We start from the raw sequence: 17,607 nt of genomic DNA, 5'->3' as shown, positions 1-17,607 counted from the left end.
CAATGGCACCATTAAGGCTGCTAATTTATTTCTCACTGTCCTTTTCAGCTTTGAAAGCCATCATTTAAAATCATCAGCTGTGGAATTGTGCCATTTGCGATTGCGTGGCTCATTGTGAGGCTCTGCCAGCGATAATGGAGGAATCAATTAGCTCGCTCTGAATAACAAATCCAAAAGAACAATTTTACATTCATGCGGGTGTGTTTTGAAGCGCCGTCCCTTAACTGCTTTTTACTAAGGTGCAAATAAACCCGCGCAAGCTGTCTCAGCATACTAAGTCATCTTTCATTTGAATACCAAAGGGAATCGGCAAGATTGAAAATGCAGGAGGAACCTGATGAAATACTGATATGACATTAAGAAGTGAGAAGAAACTGAGTGAGTTATACAAGGAGAAACGGGGGGGTGACGTAGAAAACAGATGAGATAGAGGAGATGGGTTAAGGACAGGGACACAAACACAACTAAACATCTAGAGGTGGCCATACTCGTTCTGGTTGGACGGTGTGCTGGAGGAGTCGCTGGAGGGCTTGCCCAGCGCATCCTTGGCATGGTCACTATCTGTGGTCTGGTGGGCTCCTCCCTGTACCTGAGAGTCCTTACTTTGGGGGGGATTGGCCGGCTCAGCCGGGCTCTGGCCATCAGCTTTGGCCAGATCTGCAGGGGTTGAATCAGATGGCTGGGGGGCTTCTAAGGACTTTGAGGTTTGACTGGAGGGCGTATCGCTCAGGTCCACCAGAGGGGCCACGGCTGCAGGAGCAGCTTGCGGGGAGGTGGGAGAGGTGACGCTAGGTTTGGGGGTGCTGGATTGGGGAGTAGGTTTAGGGTCGGCCGCAGGGGCGGTGCTTGAGGTAAGGGTGGTGCTATCGCTAGCAGGACTGTCAGTGCCGGGGTCTGAGTTAGTGGTTACAGAGGGAAGCAAGTCCACTACTGTTGCTGTGGTGTCAGCAGCGTGCCTGTGAGGACAACGGGGATAGAGAGAGAGGAGAAAAGGAGATCCACACAAAGAAAAAGGAGGGAGGGAAAGCCAAGGCAAAATAGACATACATAAGTAAGTCCAACATGCATTTCAACATAAAACATACCATGTTAGGTAATCGCAAAAAGTGAGGGGTGTGTAGTATCTAAAAGAATTAAACTACCACAGAAAGACCGTTGAAAGAGATGTTAACAACCTAAAGAAAAGGTCAGACATGGATTGAGTTTGTGTGTTTTTAGGGACTCACTCAGGGTCTGTCAGAGGGGTGGTCTCATTGGGTTCAGTGGGGCCTCCTCCCTCATGGTTTGGTGTGTGCTCATCCTCAGTCCTTACCTCCACAATGGGCTCCTTAGACTCATCCTTACTGTAAAAGATGACACGCCAGAGTTAGCACGATAAACAAACATCACAAAGGGTGTCTTTTATGGCTCACAAACATGCACTGAACATTGCTGGCTAACATACAGCAGATGAGGATTTGTTCAAATTAGCAGAATCAGTTAAAAGGGGTTGACAATTATGAACAAATCAGTGTTTCTCGCACCACATGGCATCATTTTCTGGCAAAGTGTATTTATATTCACTTATAGCTGTCATAGAGTTAAAGTAAGAGAGTGCTTAAAAAGCTATTATCATTTTTATTTAAAATTGATCGTTTTTGTTCAATTGCTGGCAGGCCAGGTAAAAAAAATATATTACATGAAATTATATTATATGACATATGATAAACAACGGTTTTAGAGCCATATTTTTATATGCATTTATATTTATTCATCAAGTTTGTGAAACTGTTGCCAGTTCAAGTAAAGAAAAAATATTATTTCATAAAAAAAATATATGTTTTATTGAACATGGTGCTAAAAAGGCTATTGTTATTTTTTATTTAAAATTGATCATGGGGCAAGTAAAGAAAACGTCTCGGGTTATGACTATAACCCTTGTTCCCCGAGAAGGGAACGAGACACTGCGTCGTCGAGTGACAACACTCTGGGAACGCCCTCAGCGTTACGCATCTGAAGCATGAATGAAATCAAGCCAATCTGATTGGTGGTGCGTCGTGACGTAGTAGATGACGGCATACCCGGAAGATACAAAAAGGAAGCTGATGCACACACACATTAGCCCTTTTGCGATGAAGCAAGCGCTCTAATCGTGATAGGTGTGGCGACGAGACGCAGTGTCTCGTTCCCTTCTCGGGGAACAAGGGTTATAGTCATAACCCGAGACGTTCCCCTTCGAGGGAACTCGAACTGCGTCGTCGAGTGACAACACTCTGGGAACGTTAATACCCACTAGGCCACACCGAAATCACCCCACGTCCCAGTGTGAAGCTGGAGACCCAGGCACACTCAGGACGCAAGAACTCGAGCACCAGGCGTCACCGGGAGGTGCAGACTGTAAAAACGTATGAAGGTGTGCGGGGTGGCCCACCCGGCCGCCTCGCATACCTCTTGAAGCGAGACGCCAGAAAGGAGGGCCACTGAAGAAGCCATGCTCCTGGTGGAATGGGCCCTCACGGCCATGGGTGAAGGCAAATTGCGCACCCTATAAGCCGTGGCTATAGCCTGGACGATCCAGTTACTGATCGTCTGAGTTGACGCAGGCAGCCCCTTCTTGGGTGAGCCAAAGCACACCAACAACTGGTCTGACCTCCTCCAATGGGAAGACTTCTCTAGATAAATACCCAGAGCTCTGACCGGGCAGAGCAAATGAAGTCTCCCCTCTTCCGCCGTCAGGTGGGGAGGGGGATGGAAAGCCTGAAGAACCAGAGACCGGGCTCCCTGAGATGGAACCTTGGGAATGTAACCCGGTCTAGGGTGAAGAATGGCCCTTACTCTGCCAGGGGCAAACTCCAGGCAGGTTGGCGTGACCGCCAAAGCCTGGAGATCTCCCACTCTCCTCAGAGAGGTAATGGCGAGTAGAAAGGCCACCTTCAAGGTCAGGTTCTTAGGCTCAGCCAGCTCCAGTGGCTCGAAGGGGGCCTCAGCCAGCCCTTCCAGAACCACCGCCAGGTCCCAGGTTGGGACTCTGGAGCGAGCTACCGGCCTCATCCTCCGAGCCCCACGGAGGAACTGTACAACCAGGTGGTGTTTCCCCAAAGGTCCATCACCTAGAGGTGCGTGGAAAGCCCCAAGGGCAGCCACGTACACCTTCAGGGTGGACGGGGTAAGACCAGCGGAGAAGCGATCTTGGAGGAACTCCAGCACTGAAGCCACTGGGCAGTTAACTGGATCCACCTCACGCTCTCTACACCAAGTGGAAAATACATTCCACTTGAGGCTGTACAGTCTCCTGGTAGAAGGAGCCCTGGAGCTGAGTAAGGTCTCGACTACCTCTGCTGACAGGCCTGCCTCTAGGTACCGAGCCCCCTCAGGGGCCAGACCCAGAGGCTCCACAACTCCGGCCGGGGGTGAAATATTGTGCCCCCTGCCTGAGAGAGCAGATCCCTCCTCAGAGGAACCTGCCACGGGGAGCCGTCTAGCAGAGCTATGATGTCCGAGAACCATACTCGAGTGGGCCACCGGGGTGCTACTAAGAGCAGGCTGATGCCCTCCCGGCGGACCCGCTCCAGAACTCCCGGGAGCAGAGTGATCGGGGGAAATGCGTACAGACGCAGCCTCGGCCACGTCTGCATCATGGCGTCCAGTCCCAACGGGGCTGGATGCCTGAGAGAGAACCACAGTGGACAGTGGGACGTCTCTCGAGACGCGAACAAGTCCACTTCCACTGGGCCGAATCTCTCGCACATGGCCTCCACCACCTCTGGGTGGAGTCGCCACTCCCCGGGCCTCAGCCCCTGCCTCGACAGGATGTCTGCTCCCTGGTTTTGGTCCCCGGGAATGTAAATCGCCCTGAGGGACGATAACTTCCCCTGGGACCACAGGAGGATTTGATGCGCCAGTCTGCATAGAGGGCGCGACCTCAAACCCCCCTGGTGATTGAGATACGCGACAACCGAAGTGTTGTCTGAGCGTATCAGGACATGGTGGCCACGGAGGTCCGGGTAAAAGCTCCTCAGAGCCTTGTAGACCGCCAGCATCTCCAGGCAGTTGATGTGCCATGAAGAATGCCGGGTCTCCCACAGACCTCTCGCAAAGCGGCCTTCCATGACCGCGCCCCAACCAGTGAGGGAGGCATCTGTTGAAACGGCTTTCCGGCAACATGATGCTCCCAGCACTGGCCCCTGGGACAGGAACCAAGGTTTCCGCCATATGACGAGGGAACGAAGGCATCTGCGCGTTACCCTGATCATACGAAACGGATTTCCCCTCGGGGAAAACCCCTTGGCCCTCAGCCACCACTGTAGGGGTCTCATATGCAGCAGGCCAAAAGGTATCACGTTGGACGCTGCTGCCATGAGCCCCAGCAGTCTCTGGAACTGCTTCACAGTGAGGCTGCGGCCTGACTTCACTCTGGAGACGTTCGCCAGTATGGATTCCACGCGTGCGGGAGACATACGTGCCCGCATCGACGTGGAATCCCATACGACTCCCAGGAACGTGGTCCTCTGGGAGGGCGTCAACACGCTTTTCTTCGTGTTGAGTCTCAGCCCCAAGCACCTTATGTGGGCCAGAACGACATCTCGATGCCGAACCGCCATCTCGCGCGATCTGGCCAATATGAGCCAGTCGTCGATGTAATTTAGTATACGGATGCCCTGGAGTCTCAGCGGAGCCAGTGCTGCATCCATACACTTGGTGAAGGTGCGAGGGGAGAGTGCCAGGCCGAAGGGAAGAACCCGATATTGGTACGCTTCGCCCCCGAAAGCGAACCTCAGGAACCTCCTGTGGGTTGGAAGGATGGAAATATGGAAGTATGCGTCCTTTAGATCTATCGTGACGAACCAGTCCTCGGACTGGATCTGACTCACGATGGCTGGAATAGTGAGCATCCTGAACCTGAATCTCCTCAGAGACCGATTCAGAAGCCTGAGATCTATTATTGGACGCAACCCACCATCCTTCTTGGGAACTATGAAGTACCGGCTGTAGAACCCGGAGTCCCTGTTCGCCAACGGAACCCGCTCTATGGCTTCCTTGGCTAACAGGGCCTGTACTTCTTGTTCCATAACCCGAACCTGCTCTGGGCCGACCACAGTCCGGACCACCCCGTTGAACTTCGGGGGAGGAGAACCGAACTGCAGTCTGTAACCCAGCTCTACAGTCTGCAGGACCCATGTAGATACACTCGGAAGGCATGTCCATGCGCCAAGATAATCTACTAAGGGAACCAGCCTCTCGAGGCTGGCCACGGGTGTCAACCGAGCCTCGTTCCCGATCCCCTGAAGCGGCTGACCGGCAGGGAGAAGTCGGGAACGATTTTCGGTGGGTGCACACGTTTGCTGTCCAGCCGCAAGTCCTGTTGGAGGCAGCGAAGACAGCGCGCGTGTGCGGGAGATCAGTGAGGCCCGAAGCGTCTGTGACGGCGGGAACACAGCACTGATCTCCCGAGAGCTCCGGGGGGAAGACGACCTCGGTCGTTCCAACCCGGGGGGGGCAGCTCTGAGCGGTCCAGCCGCAGCTAGGACCGCTTAGTGGCAGCCTTCTTCGCCTGAAGGACGGTCCTCAGATCGACCTTAGACTCTGAAGGCTTGCCACGAGAGCGCCGCCTCTTTTGCCAGGCTCCCTCAGGAGGGGCGCGAGAAGCAACGCTCTCTTTCTGCACCTGCCGGTGCGAGGAGCTAGCAGACGGCCGAGGCTGTCCCCTTGAGACAGCCTTCCCCGAAGAGCTGGATCGACGAGGGAGATACTGCTGGAAGGCCGCCGCCTGTTTTCTCACCTCCTGGAACCTCTCGACGACGGTGTTAACCGCACCGCCGAAAAGCCCAGAAGGCGAGACCGGGGAATCCAGGAGAAAGTGTTTCTCTCTCTCCTTCATCCCCGACAGGTTTAACCAGAGATGCCTCTCCACACACACCATACCTGCCATGGAGCGGCCGATGGAACGGGCCGTCTCCTTGGCGATGCGGAGAGACAAATCGGTGGCCTTCCTTAGCTCGAGGATATCGTCCGGAGACGGGCCCCCGCCCTCGTCGAGCTCCCTGAGGAGGTCGGCCTGGTAGGCCTGCAACACCGCCATAGTGTGCAGGCAACTACCAGCCCGCCCAGCCGCCATATATGCCCTCCCAACCAGCGCTGATGTATCGCGCGCTGGTTTGGCGGGCAATACCGGGGTCTTCAGGGACGAAGCGGCCTCGGGAGAGAGGTAGCTCGCGAGAGCCTCCTCCACCCTAGGCAGTGTCCCGTAACCTTGTTCGGCCGCCCCCAGCACGTTACCGAAGTCGAGTACTGGAGGGCTGGTTAATCTGGCCGAATAGGGTTTATCCCAAGACCTACACAACTCATTGTGTAGGTCCGGGAAAAAAGGCAGACCCCGGCGTGGAGGTTGAGGCTTGCGCCTGAAGAACCGTTCATCCAGCTTACTGGGCGGCTGGATTTCCGGTTCTTCCTGTGGCCAATGGATGTTTAACTTGGCCACGGCGCGAGACAAAACCTCCACTAGCTCCTCTTGAGCGGGTGCGTGAAGCGATGGCTCAGGCTCCACAGTACCCGCCTCGACGCTCAGCACATCCGACTCCTCAGAGCCAGATAGCTGAAGCATCGGGTTCTCCACCCCGCGGGAAGAAGCCGCATCGCGGGCTTCCGCACGGGGCGGGAGAACATCGGAATCCTCGGACGAGGATAGGGAAGGTGCCTCAGCAGTCCCATATCCCGTCACGAGGTCCCGCTGCGAGCCCCATGATCTACGGCGCCGCCGTGCCTCAGCAACAGCGGGCCCAGAACCCTGGGGCTCGCGGGCTTGGCCGGTCTCGCCGAACACAGCCAGCCGTGAGCGCAACACCCTGAGCGGCAGCTTCTCACACTCGCTACAGGCGGCTCCCTCGAGAGCCGCCTTAGCGTGCTGCACGCCCAGGCATTGTACACACAAAAGGTGTGTGTCCGTGCCCGAAATGAAGCGCGGACACGGGTGCACACACCTTGTGAACTGTTGCTCACTAGCCATCTTGAACTTGGATATATTTGACAAAACAACACCAAATAGACAGACAATTTCACATAGAGCGCTTCGCTGAAGAGCAAAAAAGCTAATGTGTGTGTGCATCAGCTTCCTTTTTGTATCTTCCGGGTATGCCGTCATCTACTACGTCACGACGCACCACCAATCAGATTGGCTTGATTTCATTCATGCTTCAGATGCGTAACGCTGAGGGCGTTCCCAGAGTGTTGTCACTCGACGACGCAGTGTCTCGTTCCCTCGAAGGGGAACTTATTTCAGGATTTTTTTTCTTATTCTGACATATGAATAGCTACTTTTAGCTTTATACGTTTTATATTTATTTATAATATTTGTGAAACTCTTGCCAGTTCAAGTAATGTAAATATATTTTATTATTATTATTATTATTCTATCAGGAAAATTAATATGATAAAACATTTTTTGTAAAACTGCTGGCAGAGCAAGTAAAAAAAGCCCCCATCAAATTACAACCCCAAATCAGAAAAAGTTGGGACAGTATGGAAAACGCAAATAAAAAAAAGAAGTGATTTCTAAATTTACTTTGACTTGTATTTCATTGCAGACAATATGAACACAAAATATTTCATGTTTTGTCTGGTCAACTTCATGTCATTTGTAAATATGCATCCTTTCCTGTCATTCAGACCTGCAACACATTTCAAAAAAAGTTGGGACAGGAGCAATTTAGGGCTAGTAATGAGGTAAAATGGTTAAATAATGATGTGATTTGAAACAGGTGATGTCAACAGGTTATTGTAATTATGATTTGGTACAAAAGCAGCATCCAAGAAAGGTCTAATCCTTTAGGAGCAAAGATGGGCCGAGGATCGCCAGTTTGCCAACAAATACGTGAGAAAATTATCTAATTATCTAAAAATCACTTCTTTTTTATTTATTTGCGTTTTCCATACTGTCCCAACTTTTTCTGATTTGGGGTTGTAAAAATATAAATATACTTAGATTACATAGTTATATTTCTAACACATAAACAGTATTGTGTTATAAACAATATATGATTGAGCCCTTCAGTGCAATAAAATTATGTAAAAGTGTGGATATAATAACTTTTTTAGATTTAAAAGGGGGGAAAAACAACTATTGAGAATGTAACAGAAAAACTGAATTTTCAGTGGCTACTAAAACAGAGGCAACCAGAGGCATCTTCTCATTCCTCACCAGCATGCACCTCTCCTCCTGTCCTCTTATCTTAACACTGCTGCCATGAGCCAATATTCACATCATTCTCATTCATGGAGTCAGATATGTCACAATCAGCCCTGCCTCAAGCCCTCCTGTAGAGCTGATGCGGGCGATAATGATGGGAGAGCGGTGATGGATGGCGTTATCGGACAAGGGAACACACACAGATGAGAGGGGAAGGAAAAGACAGGCTCACGTGAAAGCGGCTTTTCCCTCCTCGATATCCTTGCCCTTGGCAGAGGGCCCAGACTTGCCACAGAAGTTGACAGCGATGCACATGAGGAGGCCGCACTTGTTGAGGAAGTAGCATGTGACATCCACGCCGAAGAGGAGCAAGATGAAGACCACGATGAGGATGCCCACAATAGCCCCGGTGCCCAACCCTGAGCTGGTTTCTTTGGGAAGGAGGAAGAAAAGAAAGTCAAAACAAAATGATGTCATTGCAGGCCAGGCTTTAAAGTGGAGAGTTTCCACAGTACCATAGTGATCTACGCAATATACAAAACATTACATTCATATTATACAATCTGTTTTGTACATAGGTTGTACTACTTTAAAGTGAGTTGTAGAGATTGGTTTGTTGAAGGCAGTTAGGAATACAGCCAACACACACCAATAGAACCCACATAAGGGTGAATTCACTAAAAAATACTTTGACATACTATTAAAACCTGCATCTTTTTCACTAACCATCAGCAATGCAGTGCTGCTTTGTATTTAAATTAAAAGTATAATTCACCAAAAAAAGAGAAAATATTCTGTCATCATTTACTCACCCTCTTGTCTCATATCTTTATTCTGAGGAATGTTTCAACTGTTTATCTCCACACAATGAAAGTCAATGTGGTGCAAAACATCATTGGACCCCATTGGCATTCATTGTGTGGACAAAAAAGGAGACATTTTATTATTTATTCCAGAAGAAAGAAATACATACAGGGTTGAAATGACATGAGGGTGAGTAAATTATAATAGAATTTTCATTTTTGGGTGAACTGCCCCTTTGAAGGGATAGTTCACACAAAAATGAAAATTAGCCCATGATTTACTCACCCTCAAGCCATCCTAGGTGTATATGACATTCTTCTTTCAGACGAATACAATCGGAGTCAAGTTAAAAAATGTCCTGGCTAATCCAAGCATTATAATGACAGCCCAAAATTTTAAGCCCAAAAAAGTGCACGCATCCATTATAAAAGTAATCCCCACGGCTCCAGGGGGGTTAATAAAGGCCTTCTGAAGCGAATCAATGGGTTTTTGTAAGAAAAATATCCATATTTAACACGTTATAAAGTAAAATATCTAGCTTCCGGCGGACCGCCTTCTGTATTCAATTTACAAAAAAAAAAACTTAACTGGCACGACGATGACGTCGGACGTAGCGTAAGCATTTTCAACTGCGAGAGGTGCTTCACTTTCTTTGTAAGTTGAAAACGGAAGGCGGTCCGGCTTGAGCTAGATATTTTCCTTTATTACGTGTTAAATATGGATATTTTTCTTACAAAACCCCATTGATTCGCTTCAGAAGGCATTTATTAACCCCCTGGAGCCGTGGGGATTACTTTAATAATGGATGGATGCATTTTTTTTTGGTCTGCCATTCACTGCCATTATAAAGCTTGGAAGAGCCTGGACATTTTTTAATATAACTCTGATTGTATTCGTCTGCAAGAAGAATGTCATATACACATAGGATGGCTTAAGGGTGAGTAAATCATGGGGTAATTTTCATTTTTGGCTGAACTATCCCTTTAAGTCATTGTTTTTAGTGCAAACACGCCCTCCTTTCTTATGTAAATAATTTTAGATTGCACCTCACAAAATGTAATGTCATGCCTTTCATGAGCGATTGACAGAAATGTATTGGTTTGTGCACATTTTCTATTAATCAAAGCACCAGTAATTCATCAAATAATCAAGCGATGGAGAAGAGTGATATAACTAGGCATATGTCCAAATGCAGGTGCTTGAATTACAGTGGTAAAACCATGCTGTACATATGTCCTTCACAAGCTAGCAAGATCAGGAATTGCGCAGTGCAAATAGTACAGGGTGTGTGGGCATGTTTGCACCGTTACCTGATTTGCATAATTTCTTCCTAGAATCAGAATCACTAAAACATGTGTAAATAAACAGCGCCATCAGTTTATTCTTAGTGAATTCCCCTCATGATGTTTAGGTTCTCAACGATTGTCAAAACGGGATGCATTGCATGTGTTATCCAAACACAGTATATAACATAACATCACATACAGTGTCATTTTGAAGCAGGGCATTCATTACTCAGATGGAAATGAACCCAGCATGCTTATTCAGAGACATAATTAAGTCTCTTTGTACAAAACTTCAGCAGTCTTGTTCAGAACGTTAACTACAAGGCTTGTTCTGTTCATATTCATGCACGTATTTCAACAGAGAAATTGCACTGGCATGGAACAGTGAAGATAATCTTAATATTCAGCTCTTAGCGCATTCACTTACGGGGTAACTCCTGCGTAAACATATACAAACACACACACAAACGGAAGCCATACTGATGAAATAAAGAAAACACCATGTTAAAGGAACAAGAATCAGAGGAGATGGACAAACACAAGCAGAACTGTGTTTTCAGTGCATGAAAACACAGACTACTTACCAGGAATGACAAGCTACACCATGAAAATGCAAAATAACTTAAGGATCTACTAGAACGGACAGGCATGGTCTGAATCAGTAAACAAAACGGTCAATGAAAACATGGTTTAATAAACATTTGACTATACAGATCTTTATGCTCCATTGGTAAACCAGTGCCAATTCATGTTGATTGAATCTTCTATGCTTTCACTATGTTCTATTAAATCAATATATGCTGAAATATTTGATTCAGATATGGGAAGAGAACTTTGATGTTATGAAGATGACGATTTTTTCAGAGGCCATTACAAAAGATAAACCATTTGGATGACAAAAGTGCTTTAGAACTAATAAATGCAGATTATAAGGGGGCTAAAATTAAATTTTGGACAGATTATCAAAATAAAATAAAATATGTGTGGGTGTATAAACAACTGAGATGAGTAAAAACCTCAAATCTCCTATCATGAAGCATAAAGTTATTTTAGTGTAATAGTTATTCTATCCTTAATAGTTATTCTATCCTTAAAATCTGCAAAAGCTTTGATGACATAAAAATGTGTGTATTGTTAGCCTAACACCCTATCGGCACTTTATTCAAGTATTCTTGTGAGTATACAGCATAGATTATACCATGAATTAAGATGAACAAGCTGAGTGAATTTGCAATTAGGCTTGTATCGAGTTTTAGGCAACTTCGTATGAAGTGTCTCTAATGAAACGTCCTTCTAAATCATTGATGGAACCATATAAAACACCTAAAAGATCTAAAACACATCTACATGTTTTAAGGAGATCATGAATTATGGATGCACTCAGCAGAGACCTGGAGGAAAAATGCATTAGACAAAACTGTTCTAAGAAAAAAAAAAAAACACACCTCATAACAACCTGCAGCTTAACTTGAGAATTACATAAACATAACATGATATACTGCTCTCAGAAAACTCTGCACAAGACATGCAAAATAAATATACATATACACACAATAAACCAAAATGTAATGTGAACTTTAACCAAGAAACCTGTAGCCTTTGTGATGAAATCTAGTCATGGCAGCAGTCACCCCACTCTGTGGAAGTGTATCGGAAGGCAGGACAACGGGAGGTAGAGCTGACAGATTTAATCTACCGGACAGCCAGGAGAGGGCCAAGAGCACTTCTCCAACTTGGGGTGTGGAGTGGGCCACAGTTGTTTTCCTGAGCTTCAGCCTGCATTTTAACAAGTGCGATAAATCACGGCACACATCTGAGCACAAAGGCCGTCTCACTGAGCTCCCTCACCGGCCAAAAGCGCCCTGCTCTGCTGACTCAGCAGTGTGCTTAAAAGGTCTTCTGGACGCTCCAGCCATCTTGACATATTCCAAACCATATCCCATTCTGAATACTGAAAATCGGTGTGTTCCTGAACAAAAAAGCGTGTGTTATAGTTGAGTGTTGGGTTGAATCAAGGAGGTCTGGAATTCCTGGGCAGAGTTAGCCGTTAGCATTCCCATTTATCATGGAAACTCGATTCTGAATTCTCTCTCTCTTTTTTTTAAAAAGCCAATCACCTGAGCTGTACTGCATGTGTCATGTGACTTATCACACTAGAACCACAGGAAGATGATGTGTTAAAAAATGCTGATTAGTATAATAATATAATATATAAGTTTGAATGGCCATCTATGGAAAAATGGCTTTTGTCCTCTGAATTGTGTAGTTACGGTACCAGCAGGGGCCCATGCTTATTTGCCAAATTTTTAGCCCCTAGTTTGAATATTACATATAAATGAAAAGAGAGTGGGATTGTAATCGTGCAACCTTAACAATTTGTGAAAATCTACAACAGATCACTAGAATACTGTTTCAATGCTCCAGAGGTATCTGCTGAATGTGACTTCTCGCTAACAGCCCGTTTTTACCCTTTGCGGTATGGTCATTATAAATGTTCAGTCTGTTCCGAGGACTCTCAGGTTATTCAGACACCTCCAGCCTCGACACTTGCCTCCGTGTCCAGTCACTCTCAGTGATAAGTGCGAACAAGTGGCACTTCTGTCTGTGCCATGTTTGGATTCTCAACTCATTTTGCCTCTGGTTCTGCTAGTCTGAATGAAGCTGATGATCCATCCAGGGTGGCATTAAACATTCCAGACGGGCCAAACGGGGTGCTGTTTTTCTGATGAAATGTCACCTAGCAGCCACACACAATGATTAAGGACAGAAACGCACCTGCATATGAATGATGAGCCCGACAAAATGATTGGCACATGCGTTTCCAGGAGTCAAAACTCCGGGGCGCATCACTTTATTACCATGAGAATCCATTCCAAAATGGGAAACAAATGCTACTCCATTTTACTGAACAAACGACCCCCATCCCCCCCATTTATTTTCATAGCCCTGGCTTATATAAGAGCTTTTTACTGTAAGACACTTAATTACATTAGTTGCACTTTACTTGACACCCTCCCAGGAAATGCCTGCATAGGTCTTGCATAATAATGGCACTCATATCTCCACTCTCGATGGCATACGGCAGCCTCTGACATGTAAACTGACCACCACCTTCTTTAGTGCAGGCTGGAGGTCAGTCGGCATCCATGCCTGTAGTTGTCCATCGCTAATGTTCAAAACTGATTTATACGGTTACAACGGAGGCGCTGCCATGCACACAAGAACGCTTGTGGGTTTTGCATTGAAATTCAGTCTGGGGGGTGTTTATGTTAAATCCCATCTAAGCAAGAAAAAACAGCCTTAAGGAATTTAGCATTAACTCAGAGTAGAGATGGTCAATCAGAAGTACTGAAGAACACTCTTGTCCTTTAAAAGTAAAAGGCTCTGTGGGTCCCCCTGAACTGACACTGAGCACCATGTCATCATGGGTCAAACACATGAAACGGTCCCACGCATTACGGTCCCATGCAACTCGCTACTGCGAGATTTCGAGATTTCAAAACCACGTCGTGTTTGTTAAAAACACAAAATAAAGAAAACAATCCACCTAGCTTACCGTATTTTTCTTACAACCTACAATGATTACCGCATGACACCATACTGGTATGTGTATACAAAAAATGTATTACAGAACATAATTAAATTACACTGTTGAAAATGACACTTATTGATGTGAATGAGTTTAACAGCAGTAGCATTAGTTTTGAATGGTCTTTTCAAGTAAGAAGCAGAGAAGAAAAAGTAAATAAAAGTCCAATACAGAAAGTATATATTTTCGGAGTCATCTAAAATTATGTACATTTTGTCACAAAATACACGTTTCTCATGTCAACACACACACATTTGGTGCCTATTCCTTAAAAACACCTTTCCGAAATGAGTTAATATCTTAATAATAAAAAGAAGAATAACAAAAAAAATAAAAATAATAAACTTAAAATTAACAAAGGACTTTTTATCTCCTAAATGGCCCTAGAATAATTATATTGAGATTAACATCAAGAGGCTTCTTGATAGGGAGAGATTTTCTACAACATTCCCAAAAGTCCATGGTCTGAAAAACACCTTCTCGAACATACCAACGCTGCCTTGCTTAGACATAAAACTAATAAGAAACTCAAAATGACAAGAAACAAAAAAGAAAACAGAATGATACAAGCACCGAACACTCTGCTTAATTCCGATAACATGTACTGTAACTGATATTCTTTTTTGTTTGTTTGTTTAGCCTGCGAGAGGATCAGAAGGCGTAGAAAACTGAAGGGTGTGGCTGAAGAGTGGACGGGGCTCCTCTCCTCTGGCGAGCCCCGGTTTATGAGAGCACTAGCACAGTCAGCATGGAGAACATGAGAGTGACGAGAGCGTACGTCACAGAGGAGCAGCCAAGGGTTGCTGAGACCACACATCCCACACCACCACACCAAAAAAAGACACCCGATGACCACAGGGACAGTGCACAGGAAAAGAAACCAAAAATGGAAACAAAAGAAAAACATTTGGAGTGTGCGTGTTTGAAAATGCGATGGTCCGGTGATGTCCGTTTTTACACATGGAGACAGAAAAAGGGAAAGAGGGAGGGAAGGAAAAAACAGGGAAAGAAATTGGGAGAGAGGGAGAGAGAAAAAACAGAGAGACAGAGAATAGGTCAAATACATAAAATTAAGTTTGAAAGGTTAATCAAGATTAGAAAAGAATATCAAAGGAAAGTTCAAGCAAGTTAGTAAAAACCAAAGTAAGAAGACCGTAGCATGTTAAAAGCACAGCAGAGTCGAGAATGAAAGGACAACGATAATGAGGGATGACACGGGACACAAAGACACGAACAATCAAGAAACACGGATCGGACAACTTTCCTGGTATTTGACACAAATTTTGGTAAATCTTTCTTTAAAGGTGAAGTGAGTCATTTCTGAGCTACCAGCGTCACCAAAACTGAATTGCAATTGTTTGGTCGGCATTGGTCAATGCTTTGAAAGTTTTGAAAATTCATCTACGAATGACTTATTTATAGTTGTCTCTGCCTGTTGAGCAGCAACAAAGAAGTGTTTAAAAAATGAATATTATTAAATAAAAAAATACACACTTCAACTTTAAACGAGTGCTTCCAGAAAATTACATAATAAAAAGATTCTACATGAAATTAGGAAACAAACAGGCTTTCATCTTTTTGAGTCGCAAACACCAGGGAAATGTTGCCCAGTCAAAAGACAAGGTGAAACAAACAGGTTATGATGCAATACAGTGTAATAATGTACTGGATGACTGAATGAGTTTTTTTTTTAATGTTACTTATACTGCACAAACGTTAACGGGCATTGTATTAGAAGAACAGCTTTTAATCCATGTCAACTGTAGCTGGGGAGATTTGGATTACATGAAGTAAAGATTCAGCATTTGTCTTGTGGCCATTTGTCTTGCTCCCTGTACCATGCGCGAAATCCACTGCCTCCCTATTATTTAAATTCCTGACAAACTCTCAATGTGTTTGATGTCTGCAAAGCGAACAAATATGTTGTGTGATAATAACGGCATCCCCGGATGGTTCCACGTGCTTCTAGCCTGCCTTACACACACTGGCCTGAATATAAGACGATAGAGAAGCATGAATCGCTGTCTGGGCAGCTGTTTTTGGACCATCTTTTCTAACGGCAGCTGCTTCATCTGAAGCAATGCAGATGTTAGGCTAAAAATAAAGCCGCTTTTTAAACTCCCACATGTTACGCATTGAGGTTTAACAACTCTGCAATGTGTAAGTGTGGCGAGATGGGGAAGAGGACAAAGGAAGGCTTTTCTATCCATCTGAACCTGTCTTGCACAAGTGCTCCGAGATCCAAAGCTCCCACTGCTATATGGCTGCTTCCCACTAAGCGGATGAGAAAAAGCAGGTCTCTTGGCCATGCACCGGCAGATGCCTGTTAGGTCCTCAGTAAAGCATTAAACCATTAATCCTGTTGAGGCGTCATCATGCAAAACCAGAGGATGCATCCCCACTGAGAGCGGGCAGATAGTCAGCCCAATTCAATCGGTCTGCCGCAATGAGCCTGAACTGAGCCTCAGTTCAGCCCCGAGAAAAAGAGACAGAGGAACAGAGAGAGAAAGAGAGAGAGGGATGATCTAAGGCCCAATTTTTATCAGTGGGGAAGCAGCTCACAAGAAAACAAAAACACAGCACTGCCATTGGAGCGCAGACCAAACGAGCCCATGGTGGAGGGGGTGGATGGTTTAACGGACCTGCTGTGGCTTTTTTTGCCTCCCGAGTGCCAAATAGAAAATCTCATCTCCACTGATATCATCTGCAATCGCTCCGAGACGAGCAATAAAGCTGGCTGCAAGAGTTAGGAGGAGGTTGCCAGAGGGGTCAGGGCTCTGGAGAGGAGCTGAAGGTCTCCAGGCTTCACCCGCTGCCACCTCTCACAGACATTTATCACTCTGCTCTCTTATTACTCTTAGATTGTGTCAAATCACTCTCTAGAGGAGGCCAGGCCACAACCTGAATTGACACAAGGGTGGCCCGTGTAATCCACAGCAAGACCTGCTAGTAGGATGGGGTTAACAGGGGTCGGGGTGAGGCGGCTGGGCTGTTGGCTGCTCTGGCTGGCAGTGGCTGTGCTTCAGGGTTAGGGGGTAGGCCGTACCTGGGATGGCGGTGGGTTCTGGCAAGGTCCTGAAGGAGAGCGTGCCGGGTTCAGATCGTCCTCGCTGGTTCTCAGCCACAACGTAGACCTCGTACTCCGTGTTCCACTCCAGACCCCGCAGCACAACGTACTCGCTGCCGTTGGGCAAGCGAATCTCTGGCTTCCAATCCTGGCGATGTTTCTACGAACACAAATGTGGATATATTTTAGGCATGGATGGTAAGTAAGGGTCATTACATAAAATACATAAAAATGCAATTCACACTTACATTGACTTGAAATACACCTATTCTATGATTAGCATGTTTTTTCTAAAGTAAACAATTATTTTATATTTTTGAAGGGACCTGAACAAATCAGGGAGATAGAATACTCCTGATTTCATAATGAAGAAAAAAGCCTTATTAAAATAATGATTTATAAATATGATATTTAGAAATATTTAAATATAATAAATAACAATTTAAATAGTTAACAAAATATTAACAAAACTCCTTAATAATATTTGAAAATGTCTAAATAACCATTATAAAATTGACAGTTATTCTGGTGTGTGGTGTAAATTATTGTAAAATCTTTCCTTCTATGAAATGTAATGGTCACTTTTCTGAAATGAGGCATCCTCAATGATGTATTTGAACTAGGGCTGTCACGGTATTAGATTTTTCACACCACGGTTATTGTGGCCAAATATCGATATCGATATATTGCGATATCTATA

The 17,607-nt window shown here is 45.6% G+C and overlaps 1 protein-coding gene across 5 annotated transcripts in view; it reads right to left on the bottom strand.

The window, feature by feature from the left end:
• The window catches only part of ncam1a (neural cell adhesion molecule 1a), a 272,664-nt gene that overhangs the window by 15,015 nt on the left and 240,042 nt on the right, over positions 1–17,607 (bottom strand). For 2 of the 5 annotated variants that reach the window (XM_079834796.1, XM_079834797.1), the window contains 3 exons: positions 16,887–17,067; positions 8,394–8,592; positions 1,227–1,343 (listed from right to left, as the gene is read on the bottom strand). In XM_079834796.1, the coding sequence (XP_079690922.1) occupies positions 1,227–1,343; positions 8,394–8,592; positions 16,887–17,067 (497 nt within the window). Of the gene's footprint in view, positions 1–488; positions 957–1,226; positions 1,344–8,393; positions 8,593–13,056; positions 14,644–16,886; positions 17,068–17,607 lie in introns of those variants that run through there. The other 3 variants (XM_079834795.1, XM_079834799.1, XM_079834798.1) reach the window with 3 other exon arrangements.

The sequence above is a fragment of the Gobio gobio genome (genome assembly GCF_949357685.1).
Source record: "Gobio gobio genome assembly, chromosome: 14".
Taxonomy (NCBI): Eukaryota; Metazoa; Chordata; class Actinopteri; order Cypriniformes; family Gobionidae; genus Gobio; species Gobio gobio.
Note: the sequence above shows the minus strand (reverse complement) of the source record. Positions and strands in the feature narration are given on the sequence as shown.